Source organism: Camarhynchus parvulus, chromosome 8, assembly GCF_901933205.1.
Source record: "Camarhynchus parvulus chromosome 8, STF_HiC, whole genome shotgun sequence".
NCBI classification, from domain to species: Eukaryota; Metazoa; Chordata; class Aves; order Passeriformes; family Thraupidae; genus Camarhynchus; species Camarhynchus parvulus.
The window spans coordinates 28,467,529-28,494,291 of NC_044578.1; the positions used below are offsets into that span (position 1 = coordinate 28,467,529).

At 48.6% G+C, this 26,763-nt stretch overlaps 1 protein-coding gene across 2 annotated transcripts in view; it reads left to right on the plus strand.

The window, feature by feature from the left end:
• The window catches only part of PBX1 (PBX homeobox 1), a 130,956-nt gene that overhangs the window by 96,539 nt on the left and 7,654 nt on the right, over positions 1-26,763 (plus strand). The window contains exons 3-8 of one of the 2 annotated variants that reach the window (XM_030953457.1): positions 5,723-5,967; positions 10,387-10,577; positions 12,856-12,991; positions 16,060-16,219; positions 23,367-23,479; positions 24,995-25,084. In XM_030953457.1, the coding sequence (XP_030809317.1) occupies positions 5,723-5,967; positions 10,387-10,577; positions 12,856-12,991; positions 16,060-16,219; positions 23,367-23,479; positions 24,995-25,084 (935 nt within the window). The remainder of the gene's footprint in view (positions 1-5,722; positions 5,968-10,386; positions 10,578-12,855; positions 12,992-16,059; positions 16,220-23,366; positions 23,480-24,994; positions 25,085-26,763) is intronic. The other variant, XM_030953458.1, reaches the window with a different exon arrangement.

A 26,763-nucleotide genomic window follows, 5' to 3' on the forward strand; every position in this document is an offset into this window, starting at 1 on the left:
TGAGGCCGTGTGAGAGGACAGAGAGAGCAGCCAGACGTGCTCCACCAGCATGGACATCTCTGCTTTCCCCATGAGAAAGTGACACCCAAGGCCTCCTCACAGCCTGACAAGAGGAATTGTCTGTCCTCCTCTCCCAAAACTCCGTTGTTGGGTGGGTTGTTCCCGCCTCCCAGTACATCTTAGGCACAGTGGAGGCAGGAAAAGAAAACCCTTCTGAAAATCACAACGTAATTACTCCCATCTGCTCCAGCACCGCTTCCCATCTCTGCCTGCCAGGATGCTTGTCTCCGATGCTAAGTAGCACATTATTTTCGATAAGTTGCAATCATTTACTTGAAATCTCCTTCTCCTTTAAAATGTCCCCCTGGAAAGGCAATTCAGCAAGTTGGGAATGGGCAGAAAGAACCAGGATAAAACCATGCAGAAGCAGCTGAGCTGGGGCGGGAGGGCGAGCGCTCCTCCTGAACTCATGAAAATCACCCAGCAGGTTCCTCTGCAGGGAGGGTTTGTGTGAGTGCCCAGTCACCAGATCCAGCCCCTGGCTGGTGGTGTCAGCAAATGGGGCTGCAGAGGAACTGCCAGCTCCTGTCGTCAGAACTCACACAGAATTCACAGAATCACTGGGTTGGAAGAGACCTTCAACACCATCGAGTCCAACCCAGCCCCAGCACCTCAACTAAACCCTGGCACCCAGTGCCACATCCAGGCTTTGTTAAACACACCCAGGGATGGTGACTGCACCTCCTCCCTGGGCAGAACATTCCAGAACTTTATCACTCTTTCTGTGATATCCAACCTGAATTTCCCTTGGTGCAGCTTGAGGCTGTGTGCTCTGGTTGTGTCAGTGCTGCCTGGAGAAAGAGCCCAGCCCCAGCTGAGCACAGGCACCTTTCAGGAGCTGTGCAGAGTGATGAGGGCAGAGAGAATCTTAACCAGGCAGTCACAGAAATTGTGCAGGACTGTGCTTTTGACTGCTGAAGTCAGCAGAGGAAGAGCCACCGGCTCTGGGGGACCAGTTCCTTCATCATCACAACCTGGGCTGGCATCTTGTGTCACCACCACATCCTCTTGTGAGGGGCTGTATGGAGCCTGGCCCTGCTTCCCACATCTCCTCAGCTTGAAGACACTGACCACCAGGATAAATTGTCCTTTCTAGAAGAAAGATGGGAGCTGGAAGGTCCTTTGCTGTTGTCCCTGCTAAGCCACAGTCTCCTGCTTAGCTTCTGCCATCACCCTCAGCATGTTTGATTGCCTTCATCATCTATTTCTGTCTCTGTTGCCTGCACACCTCTAATTTGGAGGGTTTGGAAGGGCTGGAGAGGAAAGAGTTGCTAAGTGGAAGTGTTTTGATGTGGCTTTGGAGAAGAGAGATGACTCTGTGCTCAGCTCCTGTGCTTTTCAGATTCCCTTGGAAAAATGCTCCAGAAAAATGGGGTAAATAAGGTAGGGCATGGTGGCATGGATACCAGAGAGTCTGGTGCCCTCCTTTGTGGATTTCTTAGGCGTTTTCACAGCCCCAGGCTATGCCCAGAGTGGTGTCTGTTCCAAAGGTGTCTGGCAAGTGCTCTTTCCCTGCCCTGGCTGTACCTCAGACTGCCTGACCTGAGGGGACACCAGGCACAGGTGCCAAGCTGTGGGGACATGTGGGGTGAGATGGAGCTGGCTGCTTTGCAGGTGCTCCTTGGAGACGTTCTGGGAAGCATCTTGGAGCATCTGGAAGCTCTGGTGGCTCAAGGCACCTTCCATCCTGTGTCCCTGAATCTCAGGGCAGGCCCAGAGCCAAGGAGCTGCTTTTGGCTTTGTCCTCTCACCTGCTTTCCTGAGGACAATCCTGCCACCACTTCCCGTGTCCTGCAGTGCAGCCACACCACAGAGCCAGCCCAGGGATGTCCTCTGAACCCTGTGGCTGTGATCCCTTCCTCAGGAGGGGAGAAGGAGCACGTGTGGGAGCTGGGAGCCATTCTCCAGCTGCTGGAATGGGTCTCTGTGACCCTGGTGGCTCCATGGTCCCCAGGTGCTCCTGCTGCTGCCATCAGGGATGGTGACCCTGTGACAGCCACATTCCAGCTGGGGGGGACAGGGCACGTGCCATGGGTTTGCTTTTAAAACACACCCATATATATATATATATATATAAAACGCATATATCTATGTGTATATATACATTTTTAATTTTTTTTTGTTAAGTGTATATATTTACATCTAAAAACGCATTTTGATCAGCTGGGGACCTGGCTGAGGGCTGAGCACCATCTAGTGGCAAGCACCACAGCTCCAGAGGCTGCCAAGCCAGCAGGAAATCAGCCAAGGACAGAAAGTCTTGCAGGAATTCTCCTCCCCCCCGGCTGCCAATCTCTGTCTTTCCTTTTTGTTCTTCCTTTTTTCCCCCTTTTCTTTAATCAGGAGCAGCACATGGGGGTCCTGAGGATGCCTGGGTGCCTGTAGCCCCTTGCACCACTGAGAACCATTCTGCTTAATTTCTTCTGTTTTTAATTTGGTGGGAGAGCAGGGTTCTTTTGCCACCAGCTGCCTGGGCACTACAGATTGGGTGCTGCCAAACCCATCCCAAACTCCTCATGCCATCACAGGGGACACTTGGGAGGCTGGGAGCTTTCCAAGGAGCCCAGCATCCCAGGCATCCTGGCAGGAGACGTGTCAGAGCTGGGTCCAAGATAAAAAAGGAGCTTTTAAATAATCATTTTGTCTTCTCCTCGGCTGAGCACAGCCTTTCAGGGATAAATAAGCAGCATCAGTCCTGCTTAGACACCTTGGCCTTTCCATTTATTCACTCCCAGGCTTTATTGTAAGTGAGCAGCCAAGCCCAGGCTGTGGGGGACACATCTCCTGCACTGGGCGCTGGAATAAAGCTCCCAGGAATACACAGCACTTTTCATCAGGAAACAGCTCTCTAAACATAAACTAATTAATCACTCGTGCCTACCTGTCAGGTCAATGATTCCTGAGATTTTTAATCTAAAAATATTTCCCTTTTGAAATCCAGATGCGCCTGTTTTGGCAACTTCGCTTTTGATTTGTTTATTTGAGGTGGTTTTTAATATTTTTTTTATTTTTAACCTGTGTTGCTTTCCTTTTGTATAAAGGCTTTTGATGTGCTTTAATTGACTGTTTTTTATTTTGGTGGTTTTTTTGTCCTGGAAGAATAGGAATTTATTCTCTTTATTTTCATGGCAAGTGTCTCTCCCTGCTGCATCCTGTCAATTTTCCTCTTCTCTTTTTAAGGGATTTGGCTACTTCTGCCTCATATTTCAGTTTATGGACCATAGACCCCAAACCATTTTCTTGATGAAATCTGTCCTCTCTCCTTGGATCTATTTATCATGGCTGGGTGCCATGGGAAGCCTCCCGTGGTGGGGGGAGATGCTGGTCCTGTCTCCTGAGGGCTCAGCTTCAAATTTGGCACTCTGCCCTCATTCCTCCATATAGAAATGATCCTCCCTAGCATAGAATTATTTATTTTTAGTTCCAGTTTTACTGTTCTTAGGCTTTTTTCCTGCCCACCTTCCCACCTTTGTTGACAGTGCATATTTTAATCACAAAAAAAACCCCAATAAATGCATGAATGAGTAACTGGTCCAAATGTATGAATAAAATAAAATTAAATGAATGAGTGAAATATCCTGAAAATAGTAATTTTAGTAGGCTTTGAGGCTTTTTAGAAAAGCTCTTTTTAGTCTTAACCAAACCTCTCAACAGGGTCTTTTACTTCAATTTTATACTGATAATAGCTGTATCTTTACCTTATTGCAGAGTAGACAAGACCATACCTGGTGGTTGCTGGGGGTTTTTAGCTGCTGTGATTTTATTTCTTGTTGCTAACAGATCTTCCCCTACTTTTTTATTTTAAATGACAGGAATAATCACTTGCTCTTGTTTGTGCCATGGACTGGGAGGGAGTGAAATTCATCTCAGGTGTCAGCAGGCACGGCTTTATCAAAATCCACGCAGCATTTCCCAGCTCTGCATGTGCAAAGAGCTCAGAGCCCCTGTGCCAGATGAGATGGGGAAATACCATTGTTTTCCCTTAGGAAATGCCCTTTTTTATTCACTCATCGAGGATTTATTTTCTTGATGTTGTTTATTATGCAACTGTGCATGTGGAAATTTCACGTTATCATTTTGTGTTTGAGCACAGACCTTGGAGGGGGACACAGGGGGAGCACATGGGGCACCTCCACTTTTCAGACATGAGACATCCCAGGTTGTTTTTCCAGGAAAGCCCTCACAGGATAACTTTTACTTGGAGCAATAATTTAGGCAGGGAGCACAAAGATGGGAGGAAGATTTTTTTTTGAAAAGTCACTTTGGGAGGATTAATTCATCATTGCTCCTTTTCTCAGCATCACTGGAATGACTGGATTCTTAAATAAAAGGCATTTTTGCAGGAATAAAATTTATTTCATGCATGTTTTTACATGTTTCCAGTGCATGGCTAAAAGCATGGACTTCAAGCCCTCTCCACAGTCCATATTTCAGGATGTGGAAGCCAAGGCACAGCTGCCCTGGGCTCTGTGCATCTTTCTCTGCCATCAGGGGTTGATGCAAATGACATGTTGGGTGACATGAGAGGACCCCTGAGCGAGATGGAATCAGGGCTACAGACTTCCCTTCCAACTTCCCATCTCATGCTTGTGTCTGGATATGGTCCCTATGGCTTCTGGCAGCAAGCATGGGTACATTTATTGGGTTTTTTGGTTGCTGTTGCTAGGAGTTCTGCAGAAAGTGTGGCTCTGTGGGAAGGAGGGAAAGGAGCAGGGAGAGGAGCTGGAGTGCCAAGTAGTGATGAGTGAAGCCAGGCTTGGTGCTGAGTACTTGGAGCATCAGGATACCTGTTGGGGAACCTGTTGGAGAACTGTCGGAGCATCGGGGGGTGGTAGGACAGTTGGGATGGATGGAGACCAGAGATCTCTGCAGCCAGGTCGTGGAATTTGTGGTTTATTGCGAAGGGCCTGGGTGCAGGGCCCTGCTGGGAGCTGCCAGCCACAGCTTGGAGCAGGCCGAGAGAAGAGAGGGGTAGAGAGGATGAGAGGGTGAGAGAGTAAAAGGGCAAGAGTGTAAAAGCATAAGAGAGTAAAAAGGGTAAGAGAGTAAAAGAGTAAGAGCGCAAGGTTCTCATTACAATACAATAAATCTTCTTCTGTGTTGAATATTCTCATTCTCACTAACCAATCTAATACAAGATACAAATCCTATAGCATTTCCATACAGCCTATAAGAATCATTACATTACCATACTGTGTTACATTTTAAACCCTAAAAACTCTTCTTTGGACCCTTCTGCCAAGCTGTAGGGTCTGCTCTGACCCTTGGAGCTGTCTGCAAGCAGAGGGAATTGTTTCATCAAAAGGGGATCACCTTAAGCTGGCCACACCATTGTTTTCCAGTTGTTCAGTAACTGAGGTATCTCAAAGTTTGCTTTCATTTCAATCTCACTTATAGTTTCCATATTCTCAAAATCTTTTGCCAGACAATCATATTTATAAGGCTTTCCTGTTTCATCTTCCCCAGCAGGGAGCCTGTTAGGATAGCTATTGGGGAACCTGTTGGGGAACCTGTTGGGGTACCCGTTAGGGAGCCTATTGGGGAACCTGTTGGGAAGGGACACAACCCCTGCTGATGGGCTCCGTCCAGCTTGGGACGAGCTTCCCTGAATTAAAAACCAGATGTGACTCAGACTTTCCTCTCCCCATTGTGTCTCCCGCAGTGCTGAGCATCCGGGGGGCGCAGGAGGAGGAGCCCACGGACCCCCAGCTGATGAGGTTAGACAACATGCTGCTGGCAGAGGGGGTGGCAGGCCCCGAGAAGGGAGGGGGCTCGGCCGCCGCTGCCGCCGCCGCCGCCGCGTCCGGAGGAGCCGGCTCCGACAACTCGGTGGAGCACTCGGACTACAGAGCCAAACTGTCCCAGATCAGACAGATCTACCACACGGAGCTGGAGAAGTACGAGCAGGTAACAGGCTCCTTCGTGGTGGGGCTGCTGGGAGCAGAGAGTGGGTCTGCACAGCCTGGGTCACTGCTGGCATGTGTTGTTAGGAGGCTCTGGGTGTTCTCTAGAGTGAGAACATGGGTTTTGTAGGGTTGGCAGGGTTGGGGTTTTATGCTGGGGTGGGTGTCGATGCAGGGTGACCCCAATGTAGGGAATAATGTGCTCTGACTCCATGATTCAAAAGGCTGAACAAATGCTTTATTTAATCTATACTATATTACACTAATACTGTACTAAATTACACACTCAAGAGATACTATACTGAAGAGATACTAAAGAAAAACTCGTGACTGTCTGCAGGCAGCCAGGACACAGCTTTGACCCAATTGGCCAAGGAATAAAACAACCTTCACTGGTGTCCAGCGAACAAATCACTTTGGGTAAATAATCTCCATAACACATTCCACGTGTGCCAAGCAACAGGAGCAGTGAATAGAGATGAGAATTGTTTTCTCTTCTCTGAGGATCTCACTGCTTTTCCCAGGAAAAATCCTTGGGGAGTTGTGCCTGCTGCTCTCTGTGAAGACAGCTGTGGCTACAGTATGGGTTGCCCCTTGGATTTTCACTTTTCACTCCTCCCCTGATATCTTACCCAGAATTGGCCCTCTGAAGGAAAAGGCCTCTCTGAAATGCTGGCCTCAGTGATGACAACTGTCCAAGGAAGACTTGAATCAGAATCTTCCTTGAATATATTTTCTCCTTGAAAAGGTCTCTTTTCAGGGAAAAAAAAATCTTTTTCTTGTGGCAAATTGCTGTTAAAAAAGAAAAACTGCTTGGGTTATGAGCACAGCTATTGGTAACACTGACAATTTCATGAAGAGCTTTGCAGGTCAGTGCTCAAAACCAGTTGTTTTCAAGTGCTTCCAGATGTTTTGCAGACCTCTCTTGGCCGCTGTGCACCTTGCCCTTGTGGTTTCTACCCCAAGGTTATGGTTTATGGATGTGGACAAGAAGGCATCACCTCTTTGGGTGCAGGACAAGCTCCAGTGCCAGGGGCCAGGTGGGCTTTCAGATCCCTGGTTTAGATCCAGTAAAAGCCTCCATTTCACCTGGCTAACTGGATGTGTGGTGGGGCTGGGGGATGTCTCATCCCCATGGCCATGTGGGCCAAACTGAGGGAAGGGTTAGAGCTGGAGTCAGGGTGGCCAGGCAGGGCTCTGGTGATGGAGAAACCAAGCACAGTCATGCCATGAGAGGCATTTTGGAGAGCCTTAGGGCAGGCAGGGAGCTGGCAGAGGGCTGGTTGGAAGGATGGATGACCTTTGGTGGCTTTCCTCAGCCCTTGCTGTCATTGCCTTGAGGCACAGGGAGGAGCCTCAGCCATCCCATATGGAGTGGAGAGCACATCAGGGATCATCTTTCAGGCTGAAGAGGGGTAGAGAGAGACCTCATGTCCTCTGCTACCCAAGTCCAAGGAAAGACCTTTGGCACAGACAGGGACAGCCTTCAGGGAAGGACTTCCAGGACTTACTGCTTCTTCCTCCCCTCGGGCAGGAGTTTTGTTTGTTTGATGTTCTGATTCTGGTTTTGCTTCTCTTTTGCTCCTCAAAGAGACACCCAGATGAGAGAAGCCTTGAGCCAGGCCCAGAGGGTGGGATGGGCCACATCTTTCCTTCTCACAGCCCACTGACAGGGTTTAGTTTTGCCAATGAGTGCTTTGCAAGTGGCTCTGCTGGTCCACCATCTCTGGTACCATCTCTGGTACTATCACCTACATTCCTGCAACACCAAGGCTCACGGTTTTTCCACCTCCTTCCCACTCTCTCCAATCCAGCTGTTGGGAGCTCAGCCCCTGGCTTCTCAGTCTGGCTGCTGCTGGGTCAACACGGCAATCAGTGGTGATTTTGCCTTTAATGCTCTTTATTTCATGCCAAGAGTTGATGATCTGAAATGGCTGGTGTGTCTGAGAGCTCTGATAGCCGGCACTCATCCTGGGAGATGGGAGTCAGCAGCTGGAGCCGGCCTTGGGGATGTCTCCTTGTTGGGTCTGAGCCATGGTGGGAATTCACCTTGGAAGGGTGGGGTAAGACACAGCAAGCCAAGACCATGTCACCAGTCCACAAATGCAGTGTTTCTTTCCCCTGCCAGCCCCTTTTTCCCCATCATGGTGTGGGGGCTGCAGACACTGTCCCCGGAGCAGCCACCCACATCCCAGGAGCACCAAAGGCTTCTCCAGCCATCACTGTCCGCTGGTTTTTGGGGCTTGGTTCTGGGAATCAGAGGATCCCATCATGCCAGTGGGGTGCTCATGGGGATGAGGGAGAGGGAAGTGAAGTGGCCTTGATCTCAAAATCCTCAAAATGCCCCCCTTGTCCCCTGGCTCCTCTCTGTGCCCTGTCCTCAAGGCACAGTGTGGGGACAGCAGGAGCAGGCAGACAGTGCTGTGCCAGCAGCAAACTAATTGGGATTGTTACCTGCTTGCCCTTATTTGTCAGGGCTCCTGCCTCACTCAGGCTTTAATTATTATCCTTATTTACTTCTTACCTGATGTGCCACGAGCACGGAGCAGGGCTGTGTCTCTCTGGGAGCTGCTCCTGTGAAGCACAAGGGGCTCTGCCGGACACATGGTGGGGCTGTAGGAGGAGGGGCAGTGGGTCAAAAGGTGCATGGTCCTCCTGAGATAAATCTATAGCTCCTCCAGGAAAACAGTGGCTGGCATTTCTTCATGCTTTTCATGAATCCTAGGGCTTCATCTGCCCCAGCTCCGTCCATGATCCCCCTGGGAGCTAAGAAATCTGCTCCTGTCTTTCCCAGCATGTTTGTTGGGAGTCTCTCACACCCTGTGCTTGGCAGACCAGGGAGATTTCTGTCTCCTTGATGCCTATTTCAGGCTTAGCTAGAAACAGAGGGCAGATGAAGTTAAAAGGATAAAAGTGGATATATTTAATGGAGGGCCTTCAGGTACATGAAGGGCAGACAAAGCCTCCCCAAGGGGCTACACCCAAATTGAACCATGTCCTGAGTTTTTCAGACACATAAAAGTTTGGTCTATTTGCATATCAGGGGTTAATTCTCCAATTACAGCTTCACGTGATGAAGTCAAGATACTCACAGTTTGCTACCTTCCCAATTCACTTTTGTTTATACTTTTTCGGGCCTGAGGCAGAGGGTGTCCTTGAGTTTCAGGCCTAGAAGGATTGTTTTGTCTGACCAAAACGTGAAGAGAGTTAACTAACACTCTATATGGAGTTCAGAGTTATACACTGATGCAGTGCAGGATCTGAAAAATACAAAAGCTAAAATCCTAAGGCATCATCCCCTAAGCCCAGTACGTTCTTGCTCTGAGCCTGCTCTGGAAAGCCCCAGCCAGCAAGGCCTGTGTGGGGTATTAGTTGTTGGTTTGTTTAGGTTTGGATTGAAGGTACTTGAGATAGTAATTTGTGTTTATTATTTTTTATCAGTAAAACAGTCTCATTATTGTGAGTTTGATAGCTTTTCATTAGAAGGCACGAAATGGCCAACAATCTTTTGTTACAAGGTCTTTTAAGACTAAACTATCCAATTAAGAACTGACACTTAGATTATTTTCACTTTTAACCCAGTAACTGATCCCAAAAAGCCCTCAATGCAGACTTTTCTGCCCAATTACAAAATGCCACCCAAACCCATGAAGAAGAAGCATGAAGAAGAAGCCCAGGATGACATCCTGTGCCCTTCATCTTGCTTCCATCCACAACATACTAAAAATCCCAAACCCTGAATTTCTCACCAAGTGATACACCTGCACTGCTCTCTATAATCTGTTGCACACTTTTGCAGATTCTAGTCTATCTTGAAGTCTAAGAAGCTTTCTTCATGAATGAGGGTCAAATTCAGTGCTCCCCTGTGACAGTGCTCACAGGGGTCTGAGGATAAGGGAAGAGACGAGGATGTGACTCCATGTTTCAGAAGGCTGATTTATTATTTTATGATATATATTACATTAAAACTATACTGAAAGAATAGAAGAAAGGATTTCATCAGAAGGCTAGCTAAGAATATAAAAAGAAAGAATGATAACAAAGGCTTGTGGCTTGGACTCTCTGTCTGAGCCAGCTGGGCTGTGATTGGCCATTAATTAGAAACATCCAGCATGGGCCAATCACAGATCCACCTGTTGCATTCCACAGCAGCAGATAATCAATGTTTACATTTTGTTCCTGAGGCCTCTCAGCTTCTCAGGAGGAAAAATCCTAAGGAAAGGATTTTTCATAAAAGATGTCTGGGACACTCCACTGGGGGTCAAGACACCCCAAAGCAGACAGAGAAATATTCCCAGCACCCTAAATTTCCACAGCCTGCACTCCCATCTCCTCCCGCAGCCACGCTGCCTCTACCCTGTCCTCAACACCACCGAATGACCTTCCCATCCTGGGGTTTCTTTTGCTTTTCCTGCCATGCCAGGCGTGCAACGAGTTCACCACGCACGTGATGAACCTGCTGCGCGAGCAGAGCCGGACCCGGCCCATCTCGCCCAAGGAGATCGAGCGCATGGTGAGCATCATCCACCGCAAGTTCAGCTCCATCCAGATGCAGCTGAAGCAGAGCACGTGCGAGGCCGTCATGATCCTGCGCTCACGGTTCCTGGACGCACGGTGAGCCCAAACCCCGCCAAAGCTTCCTGCAGTGCCCTTCGGGGTGGGAATCCATCAAATCAGAGGGTTTCGGGAAAGCTGGCCTCAGAGACAGCAGAGCTGTGATTAGAGCTAAGCAGCAGTCATGAGATTGATCAGCAGAAAAATTATGTAAAATGTAGAAAAGCAAGGACAAATAGAACAATGGTCTGTGTATTAAGGCTTGGCTAGAATAACTCCCTAAGCTACAGAAAAGTTTATCTAGTGAGATATTAGAAAGTTTTAAGTTTAATAATGGAGCTCTGTGCATTGTGTTTTAAGGCTCACAAGCAGGTATTGTATTCGAAATAAGCAGGCATTGTTTTAACCAAAGGTATGTGTGCTTATAGTGGTTGGATAGAACCACTGTCAGTGTGCTTTTGCTTTGTGTGATTGGTCAAAAAACTTATAAAGTAAGTTGTAACATTGAGTTCTTGGTCTGTTGCCTGGGATGTGAGCTGCTGGCATCTTCCCATTGTCATAACCATGGAATGAGACTGGTGCTGGAAAATCAAACAGCTCAAGGCACGTTCCCAGCAGTCCCATCCTGTTCATGATTTGTACTGAGACCTCCAGCCGGAGATAAATGGTTTTGTGTGAGGAGGGGAGGTTTGTTGGCCAGGTTTGGTTCCAGAGTAAAATGAAGGCCCAGCTGAAGGGCTGTGTCTTGAGTGTCATATTTTGGAAAAACAGGTACCTGCTAAGGAAGGAGGAGCCTCCTGAAATGGAGAATGTAAACCCCCCCCACCTCCAAATTGCTATAAATTTTAAATTAAGGGGCTCTCAGGCAAAAAATATGGGAGCAGGAAATAACAGTTCTTTAATAGGGAAGAAAATAAAAGGATAAAATAAACAATGCAGTAAACTAAAAACAACACTGACAGAGTCAGAACCCAACCTGACACCCTGTGGGTCAGAGTGTTGGTAGCAATCCAGTTGGAATTGTGGCTGCAGCCCTCCTGCAATGTCAGGGGTGGTTCTGCTGGAGCAGGGATCCTGTAGAAAGGTGCAGTCTTCCTCTGAACATCCAGTGGAAGAAGAGGCAGCTGCTGTTCTTCTGGGAAATCCAGTGCAGAAGCCGTGCTGGTGTTCCAGAATCTCCAGATTATATCCAGTTAGGAGTCCTTGGCTCCTCCCTCTGGGTGGAGCATCTCCCAATGGGATGCTGTAGTTCTTATCAGCCATGCAGTGACATTCAGTAGCCTCTTATCAGCAGATGTTCCCTCTCCCAGAGGGAGGGGTGGGTATGGAGAGATAAGGAAAAATGCCCACTTAATAGAAGACAACTGCTGTACAGATGGCAAATAGAATCCATCTTGCCTTGCAGTCAGGGACATTGAGCCAGAGGGGCTTTTTGCCTTCTTTTTTGCCAGGGTTTAGTTGAGGTGTCAGGGCATGGGTTGGACTTGATGATCTTGAAGGTCTCTTCCAACCCAGTCATTGTGGGAATTCTGTGAATTCTTTATCCCTTAGTGGTTTGTGGCTCAGCAGGCGAAGGGACTGCAGTTCAGACCATCCATGGGTGAGGCTCCCAGCTGTACCCTGAGAATTGCACATCCTGGTTTTGCTGTGGCAGAAGGAAATCCTGTGGCACATTGCAACAAGCCTCTGTGGTGAAAACGTGCACTTCAGTTAGGAATGAAAGTTTATCCTCCAGGCCATCCTGCCCCACCCCTAGATTCCCATTCTTTTCCCACTGTTTTTATTGTCCCAGATTTTCAAATTGCTGTAAAATTACTTCATTTCCCAAGCTGGTTATGTGCAGACTGCAGCTCAGGCTGTGGCTTGCTATGGGGAGGAGAGGCAGCCGCACCAGGGGTACAAGGAAGGAGATGGCAGACAGGTAATAATGCCTAGGTGTGAATGGAACAGACTTCCCCAAGGATATATCCAGCTCTGCTTCCTCAGCACAGAGCTTTGCAGAGTAGCACTGTCTTTGGTCACGACAGCCAGGTGTCAGGAGTCACCTTCCCAGGTGGAGGAGCTGCATGCCAGTTTTCAGAGTCTGCTGTGAGCTGGAGGATGCAGTGATAAATTTGAGACGGAGACTTGCTTGCTTTGAGAGGTGCTGAGAGAGCAGTGACCAGCAAGGGGCAGATCAGAAACTTCCTGGCTGTGAGTCTTGCGCTCCATGCAAGCAGAGCGGGGAGGGAGGAAAGTGGGAAAGTCAAGAGTATCTAAAATTGCATTCCATTTTTGGATCCCTGGTGCTCATTCCCTTTCCTTTTCCTTCTGTTTCCCACTCTTTCTTCATGTGAAGGCGGAAGAGACGAAACTTCAACAAGCAAGCCACGGAAATCCTGAATGAGTATTTCTATTCCCATCTCAGCAACCCTTATCCCAGTGAGGAAGCCAAAGAAGAGCTAGCCAAGAAATGTGGCATCACAGTCTCACAGGTGAGAGAGCTCAAAGCCTGGACCAGTGGGAAACCTCGGCATGGGGAAGGGAATTCCAGACCTCAGAGCAGTCAGCCATGTCCAGTGTTGAGCATTTAATCATTAAATCAGTTTAGTGCAGGTTAGTGAGAGTGGGTGGGAGTGCAGGTGGCACTTGCAGATTGAAGCCATGGATGGAAAAGGAAAGTCTGAGGGTGGATTTAGGAGGTATGAAGGCTCCATGGGGCTGTGTGTGCAGCCAAGGTGTTGACGACACAGAAATGATGTGGCAGCACCCAGAGGGGTAAAGCCTCCTCAAGGAATTAGTGCTGGCCTGGCCTGCAAGAAGAGCTTGTTTGAGCTGAAAGTCCTTTCTTCAGGAGATTAAAAGCATCAGGAAGAGTTGTGCAGGTTTTGCTTGATAAGATAGAATGGACAAGTCCAGGTGGGAAGGATCTGGGTGCAGCAGGTACAGTTTGTGCTCAGTGAGGGTGGGATTTCTCAGGGTCATTTCTCTCAGTCGTTACCCTTGTGCTGCAGATCATGACATCTCCCTGACTTGCACATCCCTTGAAACCTGGTGGTTAGTAACAACAAAATGAATTATTTCCATATGTTCAAGGAAGCCACGTAGTTCCTGGAGTAGCTTTGACTTGGGAGCTGCTGTGATTTGTGAGGAGCACAGCCAGCCCTTGAAACGTTCAGCCATACATTGCTCAGGCCTGCCCTTCTTTATTTCCTCTCTTTCTGGAGCAGGCTGTGTGATTGAGAGCCAGTCTTTGTGGCCTGTGGTAGGCTTGTCCTCACATGAGCTTAGCAGCCCCTCTGGGCTCCCGTGGCATTCCCTGCCTTGGGCTGCTTCCCAGCCCCAGGCACGTGCCTGCTCGTCACTTGAGTAAACTGCAGACAGCAGCAGCATCTGGTGTCCTTGTGGGAGCGTGTCTGCCTTCTGCAGGAGCAGCAGCATCCAGGGGAAGGTGTCATCACCGTGCTGAGTGCCTGCTGAGTGACTCCAGTTGCCTCCCCTGGGCTGGAAGACCCAAACGTTGCTTCTTCCCAGAGTTACCCACAGGAGACAGCACATACTGGCTTAAGGAAAGCTCCAGCTGTCCCAGTGCTTCCCCTCTCACTTCTAATTTATCTGTTCACACTTACATCTTCTCCTTTGCAAAGACAAAATGCCCAGGAGAAGTGCTGCACTTAGGAGGGGGTTTTGAACGTGCTGTGTCAAGGCTGCTTTGTGCCTGTCTCCAGGATCTGCCTCCCTTCTTCATCCAAGTAAGGCAGAAACAAACACACATCCAGGTCTGGTTTTGCTGGGACTAAGTGGGAGCACAGGTCCCATGAATGTGTGCAAGTCCTGAGCAGAGCTGATCTGAACTCAGAGTCTGAGTTCAGATTAGGCAGGTGCTTCACAGATTTTAAAATGCAAATAGGTTGTGGTGGCTGGATATTCCAACCTCTTGCCCTGTGGTGCTCAGGGTTCACCCAGGATGGGAAGAGCAGTCATGAGGAGATGTCCATGTGGGAAGATCATGAAGAAGGAGCACATTGTCATCAGTGACAAAGCTGGACCAGGAGGTGGAATGGAGCTCCTTGCCAACAGCACCAGCTCCTGGTGGTGCCATCAAAATGTTGGCTCCCAGATCTGGGCTGGGTGCTGATCTGAGTCTCTGCAGGTTATGTTTTCTCTGTCCTGCTCTGCAGGGTTGGATACCTGTAGCTCAGTAGCCATTAAATTGGTGGATGAAGCCACTTCTGTGTGGAAGCTGCTGGATGCTCTGATAAGCACTGCAGATAGAAAGCACAGGAATCAAAGCTTATGGGTTTCAGTTATCAACTCCAAGCCCAAGCTTTGCCTGAGATAAGGAAGAAATCATGGTCTTCAAAGGATGAACATCCATTATTGTGTTCTGTGTCTTTGGCTCTTGCTCAGTTTATTTGGAAGAGGAAGCACTGATGTACTTGCTCACCTGCAAGCAAAGGGAGAATGCCCTTGGAATCTTTCTGAAGGGGTTGGTCTTGCTAGCTCAAGATTGCAGCTCCAAGCAATCCTAGGAGTGTTGGAACCTTTCAGGAGAGCTGCAGCATCCTCCTCATTTGCCCATTCCCTTTATCCTGATAAGCTCTCTCAAAGAAAGTCAGTAGTGGCTGGAAGTTGTCTTCTGCTTAGAGACCTGCACATAGGAAGACATTACCCTGATTCTCTGTGTTCAGTGCTGATGAAGGAGAAGCTGAGAGCTGCTTCTCGAGCTGTGGGGTTGAATCTTTCCCATGTCTTCTCTGAAATAGTTCAGTGTGAGGTAGTGCCCACGAGTGAACAGGAATATCATCAGCGTGTCTCTGGGCAAACAGTGGAAACACCTTCCACCCCTTCCCAAGGCACACACTTCTTTCCTGGGACCAAAGTTAGGTTTTAGGACAAGTCCTGTGCTCCTTCTCCATCCTTCCCCTGAAGTTCCTGGCTCAGCTAAACCTTGCAAAGCCAAGCTCAGTTGGACAAAGAGCATCCACTTCTGGCTTTGTGCCCCGATTCCCCTCAGATGGATCAGAAGAGAGCTTTGCTGATACTGAGACAATTCTGAGTGTCAGCCAGGCCCAGTCAATTCTCTGATCAATCAGGGCATCTATCCCATCAAAGGGATACTGAGGAGGAGGCAAATAAAAATTACATGCACCTGTTCTCAAATTGTAGAACTTTGAGGTCATTTGACTTGGTCGTGGTTGTTTGAATCCATCTGGAGATGTTTGTGGAGTGGGTCTGGTGGTTCCTGTGGAGCATCATTTGACTTTGTTGTGTTTTTTTGAATCCATCTTAAGATTTTTGTGGGGTGGGCCTAGTGGTTCCTGTGGAGCATCCCATCTGTAGCAGAACCAGCTACACCCACACAAACCCAGTGCTCCCAAGGGGCTCCCATCACATTTCCTGAGCTTGGTGTGGCACACATGAGTGGAAGGTGCTTAGGAAAACTGAGGGGGGAAAGAATCTACACTGCTTAGCCTGAACTAATCCACCTTCCTCACCCAGGTGTGCACTTGGCAGAGCTGACACTTTAACTTGTCCTTGTGTTCTCTTGAACTCGCTCTAGGTATCAAACTGGTTTGGAAATAAGAGAATCCGGTACAAGAAGAACATAGGTAAATTTCAAGAGGAAGCCAATATTTATGCTGCCAAAACAGCTGTCACGGCTACCAACGTGTCAGCCCATGGAAGCCAGGCTAACTCACCCTCAACTCCCAATTCAGCTGGTTAGTTTTGATTTTTCTTTTATTTTGGGTTGTCAGTGTTCGGTTTTTTGTTCGTTCTCCCCTCTCTCTCTAGTCTCTCTCTTGTTTTCTCCTTTTGATTATTTCAGCTTTTATTCTCTGGGTCTGGTTTGCTCACTTTTGTGGTCTTAAAAAAAAAACAAAAGAGGGAAATGGGTTTGGTTTGGTGGATTTTTTTTGGGGGGGATACTTTATTTTCTTTGCTTTCTTCTCCCTATTTTCTCCTTTTTTTCACGCTTCCCCTTCTCTGTTCTGTTTTTTGTTGGAAAAAAGGATGTGATTATACCTTGTGACTGGTGGTGCTGTGGTGGGGGTTATATGCATGGATGGTAAACACAAAACCAGAAAAGTGGTCCACAAACCATGGCTGGGATTGCTTGCACTTTGAAGGGAGAAAAAAAGTAATAGAAACATTATTGTGTAATGATTTTATTTCACTGGGGCTGAAAGCATGAGTGATCCTAATGGACAAACCACAGCATTTCTGAGATGTCCTAGCTCATGCCATTGTGGGGCTTGTTTTGGGTAAATTTTTATCCTTTGATTTTCTTTCTGTTGTGGTTATCTCTCTTGATTGCTCACATGACAGTGTCTGGATCACCTGCAAGAGTGTGCTCTGTGTGAATTTTATTTTCCCTTTGTGTCAGTGCAATCCAGAGAAATTCATGGGTCGTTCCCTTCCCTTTCCCCTCCTCCTTCCCATTTGCTGTGGTTTCCATTTGTTTGTTTTGAGAGTCAAAGGCACAGAGCGCTTTGCCCAGATTTCAACTCCTCTGCTGGAGAATGATGCTCAGTTCATGCCTGGTGCCTGCTGCAGGGTTGGCCAACCCAAAAACGATCAGGGGCTGTGGATCCAAGAGCAATGGAAAATTAGGATTTGTTTACAAGGAGAGAAAAAAAAAATAACTTCATGGGTGCCATGTACTTTGTAATCCATGCAAATATCTGTGTTTTCTTTTTAGGGGTGGGAGGGAAAGTGGGAATGTGCCACTCTTGAGCCTTTGGGCTGCGTGTTTGTTCACGGTGCCTTTCCCCAAGGATGTGATGCTTGGTGTTGTCAGAGAGGCAGGAAGGGAGCAGAGAGGATGGTGAGCAGCAGGATGTCACACAGGCCATGCAGATGCTGGCTGCCATCAGGACATGCTTCTGTAGTGAGCACAGCCCTGCTTCTGCAGGTATCAGAGGAATCCCACTCCAGAAACACCCCTGGCTCTGGAGGATTTGAGAGCCAGGGGTCAAACAAAGGGAGGAAGCAGTGACATGGTCTCTGGCCAGGACAATCTCTTCTTCACCCTGGAGTGTCTGCTCAGGCCTAGGTGGATGCAGCAGAGCTCTGCAGAGACAGTTTGCTGGAGTTTTGTTTGATTCTTTTTGGTTTGGGGATTTTTGTTCCCCTCCCGGTCTCTCAACCGATGAAGATTTAACTGCATTTTCAAAAATGTCATTCTTTCCAAAGAGCTCACACTAAATACCTGGTCAGGTGGGCTTTCCTGGTGTTAACACCCCCTTTAGAAAAAGGCTGGAGGGAATTCTGCTGGAGAGGGCAGAATTGTGTGTGTGGAGGGAGAGGCCTGCTGCCTGTGATGCTGTCCTGCAGCCCCCATCAGTCTGGACCAAAGAGATGCACTTTCCTTCTTTTCCTCTTTCTTCAGCTGGAGTCAGATCCAAAGGTCTGGAATAGCAAGGGAACAGCTTCAGATTGCCTGAGTGGGTTTGGATCTGGGCTGCACATAGGAGAAAAAGCATTTCCTCAGTGCCTGACTGGTTAAATAGTGCTCCAGAGCAAGGCTGTTTCCTCGCCTTCCCCACAGGCAGTAACGCGGTTGTTTCAGAGATAAATTGGCCAGTGCCCTGCAGTAAACAGCTGAGATAATCCCTGGGTAACACTGCTCTTTCAAGAAAGGACAAACAGTCCTGTTATTAACAGGGAAAACTTGAGCTCCTGGGTCCTCTTTGTGGCTCACTTGTCTGCAGTCTGGAGTCATTGACCTCTTTTTGCGTGCCTGAAGTGTCAGCGGTGCTAAAGCAGTAAAGTGGAGCTTGCAGGCCACAGAGATCCTTCTTCTGCTTAAAGTGTTCCTAACCTGGCCCTGGTCCCACACCCTGCCTGTAATGCTGCAGCAGCAGGGAGGCCCCGGGTGCTCTGGGTCAGCTTGCAGAGGTGGTGGGTTTGGGTGTCCTTGTAGGTCCTTTCCTGAGAAGACAGCTGGAATTGTGTGGGATTTTTATCTCCTGACAGTTGAGATCCTCCCAGCTGAACCACACAGATGTAACAGCTAAGTTGAGCATCCCTGCATGGTCACATTTGGGACAAAAACATGTCCTGAGGGCATCGTGTGATCTCCCCTGCTTCAAGTTGTCCTGTAGGTCCTAGCAGGAGGAAGCAAACCTGCACGTGCTGGGTCTGAAATACCTGTCTGAGAAAGACTGGGACAATTGTGTCCAGGACCATGAGCCATCAGATGTGCTGAATTCTCCAGGGAGGATCATGGAAGCCGATGAAGAGATGAAGATGGCCAATGCCTCTCCTTTTACACTGTGGACTTCTTTCTGTTCCCAGATCATTGGCTGAGACTTTAGTGAGGAAGTAGCCTGAACAAAGGTAGGACTTCCTGGGAATTTGTAGGACTTCCTGGTTTAAATACATTATAGGAAAGAAATACGTGTGGAAAGAAAGTAAGCAGAGGACAGGTCATGAGAAAGAAATAACCAGCAGTGCAGTCCCTGGAGGGCTGTGATGTTGGAAGAGGAGGTGGAACTGGATGCAGTGGGACCTGGGACAGGAGCTAAATTCATTTCTGCTGTGGCCACGCAGGCCCATCTGTTCCCTCATTGATGCCCATGTTACTGGAGATCAGTGAATGGCTACAGTCAGTCAAAGAGATTGGCCACACATTGACAAGGGCAAGGATTGCATCTGTCTGGCCATCTGGCAGCTTGAGAGCAGGGTCCCCCATCCTCAGTCACCCAGGCCTGAATGTCAAACACCTTTTCATCCAGAATCGCGCGGCTGGGCTTTATCGGCCAGATGTTCAAATAAGCTGAGAAGTCTGGCTCATTTGGGCTAACAACTCCCCATCCTCACTTTGATTTCCTGGACAATCTCAGCACAGAAACCACATGGCAAATGAAAGCTGTTTTATGTGGGCAGAGACTTTTGCCAGCTGGATTCCTCAAGGGCCACGCACAGGTGATGGCATCCAGTGAAATCTTGATTGCAGGGCAGCCAAAATTGTCCTGAGATGTTTTTTTTTTTACCTGCTCATCCTTTTGTTTTGTAAAAATCTTCTTGTGAAGCTGCTGCTTGGAAATGTACGTCATCAGGCATAGGTGTCTTCTCTGCCTTCCTCCATTTGTGTGCAGAACACACCACTGGAGAGGACTCCACTGTTCTGGTCATGCCTTCTCTGTCCTCAGTGTTTGGCAAGTGAAAAAGAACAAATATCCTACTGCATCATCCCTGGCTTTTGGACCTGCACTGTGGCTTTGTCCAGCTAAGGAGCTACACAGTCCATCACCACATTCTTCCCTCATTTTTGGCCACAGCACAGGCATCACAAAAAGTCATAGGAGGCGTAAATCTTGTGCTCTCAATGCATGTGTGTGAATCCTGTTGACTTCAACTAGGAATCTTGTAGACATGACCAAAGTCACCTCAGAGGTTCAGCTGGATCTCTCTTGTTGGTGGAGGTGGAATGAGGCAGCAGATGAGGATGGCTTGATTTCAGCTCCTGTGAACACCATTACCCTGTTTGTTTATTCGTGGTGCCATTTGAATTGTCAGATACTTTAGAGAAAAGTACTTACTAGAGGTCCTGGAGAATTGGAGGTGGAAGTTGAGACTGTCAGAACACAGAAGACATCAGAGAAGCTGGAGAAGAAGCTCTCTGAAGAGCTGGAAAAGTGGTTCAAGAAATGCCTGTGGTCACGTTTGTGAAGACTTTTGAAATAGAGGCAAAATTGAGGTGGGCTTTGCTCATCAGAGGTGTTAGGGGTGGAAGAAATCTCTTAGAAGGCATTTTTTAATGGAGGCTTTCACCCAGGGCAAGATTTGACTGCCAGAGTTTGCTCAGACATTTCCAGCACTCTTTCTAAAGCTGGTGCTGATAGAAACTCAACACCAAGGAATGGTGGGGATAAATCTTGTCTTTAAAAAGATGTCTGGATGCTGAAGATGAAACACTCTTCCATGCTGCTGCAACCATGGGTTTTCTGATAGGTTTTTTTATCTACCCACAATAATTCCAGGGACTTCCACATCAAGATCAGAGCACTTTCCTCCTGGACTCACATTTTCAAAAACGTGAAGAGCAATGGAAAATTGGGATTGAGAAGCTCAAAGATGAGCTTCTCTCATTTACGACCTCTCAACTCCTGAGGAACCCCAGACCAAATTACAACCACCCAAAAAGCCTGTGATGCATTCAGGAAAGGAGCCTTTCAGAGGGACGGGTTAGATTTACAGTGGGGCCTCCTCTAGTGGAAGGACTTGACTTGTATTCCTGGATCTTATCTCTGTGGAGGATATCTGAGTCTAAATTTTCAGGGCTCTTCACACTGCTGCCCCCTCTGCCATCTGGGTGCATCAGCCCCTCTTAGCCGTGTCTCAGGCTTTGGGCTGCTGTGATTTTGGGCGTGGTGAGTGCAGAGACAGCGAGTGCTGAAGCAGCAGCAGCGTGGCAGTGCAGAGGGCTCTGCAATTACAGCTCTGATCCAAATGCATCCATACATAGGGGCCATTGCTATGCGCATATTTATCTCTGCATCCACATCAGCAGCAAGACATATTTACTGTTTAGATATGCACATATATTGTGAAAACACCCTTTGCCAATAGCAGTGTATATCTTGTAAGTGACATTTCCAGCGCTCCTCATGATTTCCAAGACACCGTCGCTCTTCAGAACTGGAGTTTGTGGCTGTTTGTTTATTTTTATTTCCTCCCTCCCAGTCTCAATTTTATGGCCAGGTTTGTTAAGTTTCAATAAAATATCAGTTAAGTTTATGGCATTTTTATTTGTTATTGTTGTTGTAATTTTCTTTTGGTAGGGGAAGGTGGGATGAAATGTTGCTCAGCTGGGGGCAGAGTGATAGCAATGCCATGTCAGGTGCTTAGGGATTCCAGAGTCCTCTCTCCAGCTCTGCCACTGATTATTTGTGTGATCTCAAAGATTTCTGCTCACTTCAAGAGGAGGGAAATATTCTCTGCGTCTTGTGAGTGGTAGCTGCAGAGTCTTTTGGTTCTCAGCAGCAGAAAATGGGGTCGGAAGCATCTTTGTGTGTGTGAAACGTGCCCATGTTCACACTTAAAAGTTGAGCACTGTCAGGGTGGGCTGGCCCCAGTCTGCCAGCTCATTTCTCTAGGTTTCTTGCCTTCAAAGTGGCAAGTTACCTGAGAGGTTGGGAAGCGACAGGAGCCCTTTGCCAGCTGAGCAGAGGAGGTGATGGTTACAGCTGCCTCCTGACTAGTCCCGGTTATTTTACGCAGCGCTGTGGGATTGCTCTCTGGAACAGGTTGGGCAGGTTGACAGTGAGCACAGACAATGAGCTATTCCTGGCTTCACAGAGCACCAGTGGGAGGGTCCTGATCCAAGACTCACTGTGCTCAAGATGAGTCTTTCTCTGGGCTGTCTTGGGTGTTGTATTTAGCAGTGATGTTTCTGCTTCCCTTGGATTCTGAGAACTGCCAGCACCTGACAAAAGAGCTGGTCACTAAGAGAGCAGCAGAGAATGTAATGGATATAAAGTCTCCAGCATAGGTCTCCCACCTGCTCCCTGACCTCTGTCAGAGGTGGGTTTCTTCCCTGCCCAGCAAAGGGAGGGGGATTGCCAGGCATTTCTCAGAGCATGCACATGAGCCATAGTTGGGCAATTCCACCAGGACTGTGGTTGCCAGTGTTCCAAGCTGGAAATGGCAGTGTAGATGATGAGAGTATATTTGGGACTGGAGCTGAAAGCATAGCTGACCTGGGCCCCTGAAGTCTCTCCTTTCCAAGGCTAACGTCATGTATAACTAAACCTTGCACGTTGAGCTGTCTCACACTTAACGCGCTGATCTGCACGATAAATTCTGAAATAATCCCATAAAACCTTTTTATTTATTTTTAACCCCCTTGCTGCCTTCCCTGCCTTACAGTTACATGATGGGTTTGTTTCTTCTGTTTAATGGTTGAGGAGGTGCTCAGATATCTCTCAAAGCTGGAGGCATAAAACTTTTATTTCTGCAAAGGCAGGATTTATTTTTTCTTTTCATTTATGATTTTTTTTTCTTCTGATCCCACCCAGTTGTCTTCACTGTTACAATTTTTTAGCGTAACACTGATGACTGGTGCATGCAGTGGGGAATTTGCTTCCAGAGCTTGTTCTTCTGGGGCAGCTGGCCCAGGAAGGCTGTGACACCCTTGTGTTCTCTCACAGCAAAAGGCTTTTGCCAGCATGATGGGCACTGGGAGTTTAACCCAGATGCCTTATCATTTTTGTGAGCCTTTTCTCCTGGTGCTCTGCAGTTCCCACCAGTAATGGGTTCCTGATGTCCCGAAGGCAAACCCCATGCACCACTCCCTCACAGAGCCCCACGTGGCTCAGCCAAAGCTCCAGCCGTGGGGCTGGGTGGGCTCTGGATGTCTCACCCTGCAGGGAGCAGTACGGGCTAGAATTACCCACCCTGTCTGAGCTTCTCAGCATGGGCTTGGTTCACCTGCTGCAAAGGCTTCTGCTCTTGATAGCAGGGCTTGTCTGGATAATTCTGGTCTCTAGTACAGTCTTCTGGGTGGACACCTCCAACAACTGGGGTCCTTCAGAGCTGTCTGAAGGATTCTGATGCTGTCAGAGTCCTCCAGGCTGTATTTTGTTTGTCTCAGTCAAAAGCATGAAGAATCCTTCCTCCAGCTGAGGAGCTGTTGAAGAATGTTCTTGGCATTGAGCTGTAACAACATGTGGCTTTGAATAACCTCAAGAGTGCATCCTTTTTTTTTTTTTTTTTGCTTGCTCTGTTCTTCATACTACTAACCTGACTGTGTGTTTTTGTTTTTGTGGTTGCTTTGCATGTCGTTCCTTCCTCTTGGCTGAGAGTCATGGGGTGGATCTTTTTCCTTTCTGTGATTCAGGTGCCTCACTCTTTCCTTTCCAGGTTCTTCCAGTTCTTTTAACATGTCAAACTCTGGAGATTTGTTCATGAGCGTGCAGTCTCTCAATGGGGATTCTTACCAAGGGGCCCAGGTTGGAGCCAACGTGCAGTCACAGGTAGGGACCCATCCGATGTACTGCCAGTGAATGCATTAGTGTTGGAGGAGCCTTTGGTTGTATTGGCACTTCTCCCTCCCGTCTGAAAAGAGCAAATCTCAACCAGCACAAATCAACCAACCAACGCTTAAAAAAAAAGGCAAACCAAACCAAAAAAACCAACCAACCAACAAAAAAAAAAAAAAGGCAACAGGAACAACCACCAAAAGAAAAAAAAGAAAAAAAACAAACCAAAAAACAATCCAAAAGAAACCAAAACCAAACACCCAACCAAACCAACAACCATGGTCTTGAGGAGACTTGCCCACACTTTGTGAATGCATTTGGCTCTGGCTTGATAGTCGTACTAGGAGGAGAGAAGGTATAGAAGAACAGGCACAAAGTCAAACAAAAGCAGCTCAGGTTTAGGTTCTGCTTGCTTTATTCTTCCAAGGGAATGGGCCAGATGTTTGGACTGGTGTCTCGTTTTCCAAGACTTCCACTTACTCCTTTGATGCCAAACTAGGTGTCTGCTGAAAGGCAATAAATGTTCAAATATGTAGATAATTTTTTTAAATTTATTTTTTTATAATTAAAAGCCACCCTTGACCATCTCCCCACCTCCCCAAAGCACAGGCACTCACACCACCCCTGTACATGCCAGGAGGAGAGAGCAAGGGAGCTTTGAGCAGCAATGCTGAAGCATGCTTGGGGCAAAAAGAAAGAATTTAAAATAGCCAGGATCTCATTCAGATCTCCCACTTCCCATCCGATGTCCAGATATGCCACGAGTCCCCTCTCTGGCATCTAAGGCTCTGCTCTGTGCTGAGAGACGACAGCCACTCTGACACTTCTGCATTGGGCGAGGAGAACTCTCTAGAGCTGAGGCTGCTCCCCCTGGGGCTGGACGTGGAGCACACATCATCATGGGCAATGAGACGTGCTCACCACGTGTGCCACCGGTGGGGCTGGGCTGGGGTGTGAGGGAGAGGAACGGGGCACCCAGAGGAGAGCTGCTGGTGCCTTTGCCATGGTAGGTATATTTCCTTTCGGGGCCCTCCACAGTGGAGGCGCTCAGCCAACTCCAAAGATCTCCTTCTGCTGCCGTGAGCAGTGCTTGGGGTCGGGGTGGAAGGGGTAGGGGTAGGAAGGTGGGTCCTTGAGCACGATGCTGGAGATGGCTGCAACAGTGTGCTCCAGGAGATGCCACCCCGCACTTGTCATGCTGTTCTCCCTCCCCACTCTTTCTGTCAAAGGACATGGGACCAAGGAGAGTGTGACAGGGCTGCTGGGGCAGGCAGAGGATGGTGAGGGAGGCAGGAGAGGTCCTCTGGCTCATTTCTCTCCACAAGACCAGCTGCGGCTCTCTTTGATCCCTCTTCGAATGTCCACCTTTATTTTTATTACGATGGTGACCGCGATCATTGTTATTCGTGTTTGTTTGCTTTTATCTTGCCAAAGATGAACGGAAGCAGCTTTGGCCACTTACCTTTCCTTCCCTCTAATTCGTGTCTTTGTTGTTGTTGGTCTGTTTAGGTGGATACCCTTCGCCATGTTATCAGCCAGACAGGAGGATACAGTGACGGACTCGCGGCAAGTCAGATGTATAGTCCGCAGGGCATCAGTGTAAGAAAAAAAACAGGCTCGGGTTCTGGTCTTTTGGGTTGTTTGTTTTTTGTTTTTTATCATTTTTGTTCTCTCACTACCAATTATTTCAAAGCCATAGGGCTCAGAATGCCACTTAGTAGGACTTGTCTTTGCTTTTACGGTCACCTAGTTTATTGTTTCAGTATCGGTCACGCCAGCGGCGCAGCTTTGCCCACAAAAAAAGTGGCGGTGCCGGGGCAGGCAGCGCGCAGGCAGCTGGCGTCTCGCACTGTCACAGCCCATCAGCGTCTCCCCGCCACCTGCGGCCACGCACGGAGCTGCTAAACAGGTGACACCTCCCGTAGCCGTGGTGGGCAATGTCACCGCAAACGAGGTGGCTCCATGCTGGTGGCACCACCCTGGATGGTTAAAAATAAGCCATCCCTGGCCAGGGTCCGAGAGCGCGGCAGCGATGCGGGCTTGGCGGCGATGGAGGTTGCGAATAAAAGGAGGAAAAAAGCCTGCAAAGCCAACCAGCGTCAACCCAAGGAAACCTCGCCCAAGCGGGCTGGGGGAGGATGCGAGGGGGAGGGCGGTCTCTGGAGCATCTTCTCCTTGTTCTTGGGTGCGCTGGCGGGTTCTGACTAGCATGAAAATTCGTAGCGACAAGCTGTGTCGCACAGGGGGAAATCGATCAGACACACACAAGGAGAACCCAGTGTAGATTCGGGACAGCAATCCAACTTCATTTCTCAGATCAATCGTCCACCCTCTCAGCAGCAGTGACAGCAAGCTGGGAGAGGAGGGCAGCCTGGAAAAGGAGGCTGCGAGCGCTGAGTGGGTGGTGGCAGCGGTGTCCAGGGTGGCACAGAGGAGGAGACAGCTGGCCCTGGACATGGGGACGCCGATGGTTGAGATAGCCTTGAACTGGTCAGAGAGGTGATGATCCTCTGGGTGGGATGGTGGTGGCCCCAGCACGGTGCCATCACCAGCCAGTCCCATCACTCTGCAGTGCACTGGGCCGTTGTCACCTGGCGTGTGACCATCTTGCAGGACAGCCACCACCAGCATGCAGAGAGGGGTGCCCTGGGACGGGGGGCTCTGCTCCCCTCTCCTGCGGGCGCCGGGGCTTAGTGGGCGGCTTGACGTCAGGAGGCAGAGGCAGGGAGGATTTGTGAAGTAATGTAATTGAACATGTGCAGATAATTATGTCTCATTACATAAGCCCCTTGCAAAAACGGCACTTGGAAATGCCACATGAAAGAGCCTATCGTTCCGCATTAATTTCTCCGTGTGCTGAATTTATTCCCTTTCTGGCTTTTTAATACTTGGAGAGTAAATGAATCGCAGGCTGATCATGATAAGAGATGATACTTTTGTATAAATTAAAATACCCCCAAGGAAAGAGGCTGAGCTGATTCCAGTTGCATTTGGCTTGGAAAATAACAGTGGGCTGGGTTAAGCCAAAATTTGGAGGGGGGGGAGAGTTGCTCCCGGGGATTGTGAGGCAGGGAGGGGGTGATTGGGGAGAGGAGAAGGAAGAGAGAGCAAAAACTCAAAAGCTGAACAGGACAAGGAGAGCTGGGCTGGTGTTTCTGGCTGTGGTTCTCTGTGGGAGAGCCAACGTTCCCCTGAGTAGCAATGAGAACTGGTGAACTGAGAGTGGCAGGGGCTTGGCAGTTCCCTCTGTGCATCCCAAACGGGGACCTGGCATGTTC